Here is a 7,505-nt window from a genome sequence, read left to right on the forward strand (position 1 = left end):
ACTTCTTCACCAAGACGACGTTGGCTAGCCGTAGCGGGTATTTGACTTCTCTTATGAACCCTGCCTCCAGTAGAGCTTGTACCTGCTCTTCCATAGCTTGGGACCATTCTGGTCCGAGCTTTCTTCGTCTCTGTTGTACTGGCCGAGCTCCCGGGTAGACTGCTAGCTTGTGGCACATTAGCGTGGAATCTATGCCTGGCATGTCTGCAACCTTCCATGCAAAGAGGTCGGTGTTGTCGCGTAGAAACTGTATGAGTGATTCTTTGATGTCTCCTTTTAGGAGTGTGCCAATATTAGTTGTTTGGTCTGGGGTATCCCCAATCTGGATTTTCTCTATTTCTCCTTCAGGTTGTGGGCGAAGCTCTTCCCGCTTTTGAAATCCACCGAGCTCAATTGTGTAGAATTCTTCTCCTTTGCCTCTGAGGTTTAGACTTTCATTGTAACAACGGCGCGCCATTCTCTGATATGCTTTTATCGTAGCTATTCCTTCTGCAGTTGGAAACTTCATGCATAGATACGGAGTCGAGGCTATTGTGCCGAGCTGATTTAATGTTGTCCGACCTATTAGGGCATTGTAGGCTGAACTTACATCGACCACAATGTAGTATATCTTGAGTGTTCTTGACTGATTTCCTTTTCCGAAGGTTGTATGCAGCGAGATGTATCCAAGTGGTTGAACCGGGGTATCTCCCAGTTCGAATAGGTTGTTCGGGTATGCTTTGAGCTCTTTTTTTTTCCAAGCCGAGCTTGTCGAAGGCAGTTTTGAACAAGATGTCGGTGGAGCTCCCTTGGTCTATCAGTGTGCGGTGGAGATTTGCATTTGCTAGTATAATAGTGATGACCATGGGATCGTCGTGTCCCGGGATGATACTAGATGCATCTTCTCTGGTGAAGGTAATTGCTGGGATATCGGGTACTTTCTCTTTCCCCTCGACATGATATACCTCTTTGAGATATCTTTTACGGGATGATTTTGAGATTCCTCCTCCAGCGAATCCGCTGTGTATCATGTGGATGTGTCTTTCAGGTGCGCGGGGTGATTGCTCCGTTCGCCCATCGTCTTCATCCCTTCTTCTTTTTCTTTCATCTCGAGTGACCAGATACCGATCTAACTTCCCCTCTCTTACTAGCTTTTCTATGACATTTTTTAAGTCGAAACATTCGTTGGTGGAATGTCCGTGAACTCGATAGTATTCACAGTATTCGGTTCGATATCCTCCTCCTCTTCTGCCTTTGAGCGGTCGAGCTGGGGGTATTTTTTCAGTGTGACAAACTTCTCTGTATATATCCACAAGGGACACCCGGAGAGGGGTGTAATTGTGGTATTTTTTTATCTTATCCCCGTGTCGGTCTTCCTTCTTCTTAGACTCTTTATCTTTGTCTCGGGAGGAGAATCCGGATCTTGATGCTTCTCCTAGTCGGGCGTTTTCTTCCATGTTGATATACTTCTCGGCTCGTTCTTGTATTTCATTTAGCGATGTGGGATACTTTTTTGATATGGATTGGCTGAAGGGCCCTTCTTGGATGCCATTAATGAGGCCCATGATGGCCGCTTCAGTGGGTAGATTTTGTATATCTAGACATGCCTTGTTGAATCTTTCCACGTAGTTGCAGAGACTTTCCCGATCTCCCTGCTTAATCCCCAACAAACTCGGGGCGTGCTTGGTTTTGTCTTTCTGGATAGAGAATTTGGCTGAAAACTTCTTGGCTAAATTGTCAAAATTGGAGATGGATCTTGGAGGCAGATTGTCAAACCATCTGATTGCTATTTTTGTTAAAGTAGCTGGAAAGGCTTTGCAACGAACTGCATCTGAAGCGTCGGTGAGATACATTCTACTTCTGAAATTGCTGAGGTGATGGCCGGGATCTGTGGTGCCATCGTACAAAGTCATGTCCGGGAGTTTAAAGTCTTTTGGGATCTTGGCATTCATGATTTCTTTGGTGAATGGATCTTGATCCTTGCGGGGGTTATCTTCACCAGGAGATCGAATAGCTTTGGTTTTGAGATCGGCTTCAATTTGTAGAAGTTTGCTTTCCAGCTCTCGATGTCGCCTTATCTCCCTTTGCAGGTCCTTCTCTGCCTCTCGTTGATGTTGGGCATCTTTCTCGAGTTGCTTTAGTCGATCTTGAAGCGTGTCCAGAGCTTCCTGATTTGGCACGTTCTTATATCCGCTAGGCCGGGGGGTATCTTTAGGCATAGCATCATTGTTTTTGTGCGGCATTCTATCTTCTAGATCTCAATCGTGGTCGTTGTCATAGTAGTCCGCCATGGTGATGGGATGACTTCCAGGTTCCCCGGCAACGGCGCCAATGTTCCGAGTGTTACCTGAAAATGTAGGTCGATCTCGGATGAGATCTTCTGTGCTGGTCGGAGATGACGTGTCCGGCTTGTTGGACTTGGCGGTGCTGCTGATCCTTCGTCCCCGGAGGGTGGGGGGTACCTACAAGGGACTCCGATGCTTAAGTTAGCAAAGGTATTAAACAGGTATTGAGTAGAATCAGAGTATCAGTTATACCTGGGTGCTCCAATGTATTTATAGTGATGAGGCTTGACCTTTTTAGATAAGATAAGTTAGTTATCTTATCTTATCTTATCTTACCTTCTAGGTGAGGTCAGCTTATCTTCATGGGAACCGCCCTTCTCTCTGTAGGCTTGGGCTGCCTTAGGATTTGGGGCGTGTTCCTCTATTTGGGCCTTTCTTTGGGCTTTTCTGGTGACTTGGCCGAGCTCTTTGGAAAGAGGTCGGTTGTCCTGACCTGAAAAGGTCGGTTGCTTTGTCTGTAGAACATCCCAGGTCAGACAGCTTGACCCAGGGTATGAACAGAATCCAAGATAAAACTCCGATATAAGTTACAATAGAAAGATAGATCGAATCACGAAGATTTATTGACACACCTTCGCACATAATGCCTTCTGCTATCGTCTTTGCTTTTCACGGATATAATTGGTGCTCCCCACGAGAAATACTTGGTCAAACAAATTTCTTTTCCATTAGTTCCTCTGACAAAATCTTAATTTCTGCCAACTCTATCGGCGACATTCTATGCAACACAGTTAAGTTAAGGTTCAGTCTTGAGGTTGGCACTTTCGATCCTAAACCCTTTATCTCTGTCATAGGCTATGAGTAAACACAGTGTTTCAATACCATACAATGTAATTATAGTTCGGTCATTAGTTTCACATTTGCCTCAATTCAAAGCCTCTGATCTAGCAGCCTCATCTATTGTCACAGCATACGCGAGATCTTGTTGTTGGGCCCTCTCGGCACTTTGTTGGCTTTCTCGGGACAGTTCCACGACATATGACCAGCTCCTCCGCAATAGTAACACAAACCCAATCCAGCTCTACATGGGGTTCTCAGGTGGTAAATTCCACACCTCTTACAGTTCAACTCATTTTGAGGTTGCTTCTCATATCTCCTCCCTTGATGATTGTTGTTGTCGTCGTTGTTGTTCCTTCGGAAGTCGGCTCGGCCTTGTTGTTGAAATTGATCTGCATCCTGAGTCCTTCTGTGGGAAAAATCTCTAGAGATATGACCAGGCATCCCACACTTGTAACACAAGTCTAAACCCTTTCGGCTGGGCTTATCAGGATTGAAACCTCCACACCTTTGGCACCTCAAATCCTCTGAATACGTCGTCATCTATTTTCCCTTGCCGATTCTCAGACAGTCCTTATTCCTCCTACAGTTGTCCCCATCTTGGGGTATTGCAGTGCATATCTACTTCTCTTAAAATCTTGGCCCCTTGGTGCTAGGCTCCTGTCTCGATCCTCTTCACAGAAATCTTGGCGATCCTCCCTTGCCATAACGGTCTTTCTTGAGCATTCTTCCACGACTCGACTCTTGTTTACTAACTCTGCAAAGCCCTTGACCTCAAGAGGCACCACAGCTTGCATAATATCATCCCTCAAATCATCTTGGTATTTCATGCACTTCCATTCTTCATATCCTTCAGCCTTGACAGATCCTCGAGAAGCGACAGAATTCTTCAAACTTGCTCGTATAAGCAGCTACCGTCATAAATCCTTGTCTCAGATGTTGCAGCTCTAACTCCTTAGCTTTTCTTACAAAATTTGGGAAGTATCTCTTATAAAACTCCTCCTTGAACACCTTCTAGCAGATCGTCTCATTTTCATTCCCTTGCTGCAGCAGACGGTAAGTTCCTTGTCACCAGTGTTGTGCTTCTCTAGCCAACTAATAAGCAGCAAATTTGACCAACTGACCCTCAGGTACATGCTGTGCTTGCATTACCCTTTTTATTGCTTGGAACCAATTATTAGCTTCAGTCAAATTAGTTAAACCCTTGAAGATTGGGGGATTGATCTTCAGAAAAGTCATCAAGGTCATCGGACCTCCCTCAGCCTGATGGTTTCCCAGTCTACTGTTGTTCCCGTTCATCCTTTCCATGGCCTGGTTAGTAGCCACAATATTCGCGTGCATAGCATTCACAAGAGTGGTCATAGCAGCCAAGAGTGCGGTCTGGTTGTCCACCGGTTTGCCTTCCTCATTATCTCTTCGAGTACGGATTCGACCACGTCCATGAGTTGCCATTCGGGTATTATCCACACCAAACAAGCGACATCAAGGTGATCAGTCTCAATATCTCAAGTTAAGTGCTTCAAATTCCCAAAGTATACTCATGAACTTTATGCTAAACATATCAATTAGATATCCTAAATAGCACAGGCACAAAATCAGAGTATGCATTGAAGCATAAGCAGTCCATCCCTCAGGATCACGAGGACGAACTGCTTTGATACCATAATGTAACACCCTAACCTTCAAATCCTTATGCTCGAGTCGTAAATCAATGATACTAAAGTGGTATAACTCAAGGTTGAATAGTATATATATATATATATATATATATATATATATATGTGTGTGTGTGTGTGTGTGTGTGTGTGTGTGTGTGTGTGTGTGTGTGTGTGTGTGTGTGTGTGTAATTAAAAGGAATTATTAAACGAGAATCCCGAAAAAGAATAAAAGGAAAATCGCGAGCAAAAACACAATGTATCAGAAGTATGGTGTTCGAATAAGCTGGATGAAAATAAAACTTAAAGGAAGAATAGAGTAAAGACAGAATATATATATATATATATATATATATATATATATATATATATAATTAGAAGGAACTATTAAATGAGAAGCCCGAAAAGGAATAAAAAGAAAATCCGCAAAGTTTAGGTCGGCTAGGATTATAGAAATAAAAACAGATGATAACAATTTCTATCTCTCCTAAATATACAACATAGCCTCTATAGGTAAGTTCCCAAACAGTTAATATATATACATACACATCTTTAATGTTTTTTGAGAGAGAGAGAGAGAGAGAGATCTAAACAAAATGAAATACGGAACTTAAGATAACTTCACCGTCTTCCAAACAAACTCTAACTAACTACGGAGCATTAGGACCTGTGATGCACCACTATTTCGTGGTACATCTTGTGCTTAATTGAGTGGATTTTATCCACTATTCTCACATTTATTCATAGAATTCGCATGTTTTACACTTTCCTTTCTAATTTTGTGCTATGATTGAAAACATGCTTCTTTCGCCTTAAATTTGCTATGTTTAATCCTCTCTTATTACCATTCGATGCCGTAATATGTTCGTTAAGTGTTTTCAGGGTTTATAGGGCAGGAATGGCTTAGAGAATGGAAAGGAAGCATGCAAAAGCGGAAGGAATACAAGAAATTGAAGGAATTGCAAAGCTGTCAAGCCTGACCTCTTCGTACTAAATCAGACATAACTTGAGCTACAGCAATTCGAATGAGACGGTTTCAGTTGCGTTGGAAAGCTAACATCCGGGGCTTCGAAATGATATATTATTTGCCATAGTTGCCTTGCTATTAGGCGAGGCGCACGCGCAAAGCACGCGTACATGTGGATGGTGCGGCAGACAAGCGACGCGTACGCGTGACAAAGCCACGTACTGTACGTATCAGAAATCGCTGGGGGCGATTGCTGGGCTATTTTTGGCCCAGTTTCAAGCCCGAAAATACTGATTAGAGGCTGCAGAGTGGGGGAATTAGGAAGACACTTCTCATTATTAACAATTTAGGTTTAGATATAGTTTTCTAGAGAGAGAGGCTCTCTCCTCTCTCTAGGTTCTAGGTCTTAGTTTTATTCCTCTTTTGATTTCTGAATTCTATCTTATTTCAATTTAGTTTCTCTTCTACTCTTAATTGTTCTAGCATTCAAGTTTATTTGTTTCCCTTATGGATTACTCTAAGTTCTAATTTAGTTTATGGATTCTCTATGTTAGATTCAATTTCTTTATTAATGCAATTTGAGGTATTTTATGTTTATTGCTTCTTTCTTTAATTGTTTTCATTGATGTTTGCAATTGGTTGCTTAGATTTAATATTCTCTTATTAATTTTCTATGCTTTTATTTTGCACCTTCCAAGTGTTTGATGAAATGCTTGAGAAGATTTTAGCTTAGACTTTTATGTTCTTAGCTTGTGATGGTAACTTAGGAACTCTTGAGTTACTACCAAGTAATTGATGATTGGTAGTCATTGACTCTAGTTCTCACTAATTGAATTGGTGGAGAGTTAGGACTTAGGGACTTGGATTTGATATAGCTCATTTGACTTTCCTTTACTAGTTAGATGATGAATTAATGGGATTGATCCTTGCCAATTCTCATGTTGTGGTTAGTGATAAGGATAGAGATCCTTGACCACCAATCCTCGCCAAGACCTCTTTATCATTGATTTTCATTACTATTTACATTTCCTGTTTCTCATTCAAAACTCCAAAACATACTTTTCCATAACTAATTATAAGCACACTTTCCTGCAATTCCTTGAGAGACGACCCGAAGTTTGAATACTTCGGTTATTATTTTTAAGGGGTTTGTTACTTGTGACAACCAAATTTTTGTATGAAAGGATTCCTTATTGGTTTAGAAACTATACTAGCAATGCGAATATATTTGTGAATTCTAGACCACACAAAAGTCTGTTCATCAACCTGCATCTGAAAAACAGTGAATATATAAGGAATGAGAACTTCCCCGACCCATCGATTTCCAATACAGTAAAAATGTCAAATAAATACAATATAAGATAACAGAAACTCACTACGAAATCTTAAACTTCACCCATCATTATTTCCATCCTAAGTTCTCACTATTCTGAAATCAGGCAACTATCATAGGAAATTCTAATCTAACTCATCCTTTTCCAAATTCTATGGTCCTCCAAATTCTAAACAGAACGGCCCTCAGTGTCAACTGATACTAGCATGAGGAACCTCTCAAATATACAAACACAAGCAAGAAAATTAAGTAATACACAAGTAAATTCAAATAAAGCAATTAGCATATAGTCATTTAATATGTACAAGTAAATAAACTATGGCAAGTAGCAAACCCAAACAAATCAATCAAATGCAGATAATGCATGTCCTACTAGTTATGAGCTCACGTGTCGATTACTTTTCCAGAACCCGACACATCTGATAGCTAACTCGAATATTGTCCTATTA

At 41.3% G+C, this 7,505-nt stretch overlaps 1 protein-coding gene across 1 annotated transcript; it reads right to left on the reverse strand.

The window, feature by feature from the left end:
- Window positions 1-3,227: 3,227 nt before the first annotated feature.
- On the reverse strand, window positions 3,228-3,644 carry LOC130934182 (uncharacterized). The gene has a single exon (XM_057863770.1). It carries the CDS (start codon window positions 3,642-3,644, stop codon window positions 3,228-3,230), a length of 417 nt encoding a protein of 138 aa, XP_057719753.1.
- Window positions 3,645-7,505: the final 3,861 nt, after the last annotated feature.

This window comes from Arachis stenosperma, chromosome 6 (genome assembly GCF_014773155.1).
Source record: "Arachis stenosperma cultivar V10309 chromosome 6, arast.V10309.gnm1.PFL2, whole genome shotgun sequence".
NCBI lineage: Eukaryota > Viridiplantae > Streptophyta > Magnoliopsida > Fabales > Fabaceae > Arachis > Arachis stenosperma.

Coding starts and splice junctions, on each gene's coding strand:
- LOC130934182 (XM_057863770.1), bottom strand. CDS start 3,644: ATGACGACGTATTCAGAGGATTTGAGGTGCCAAAGGTGTGGAGGTTTC.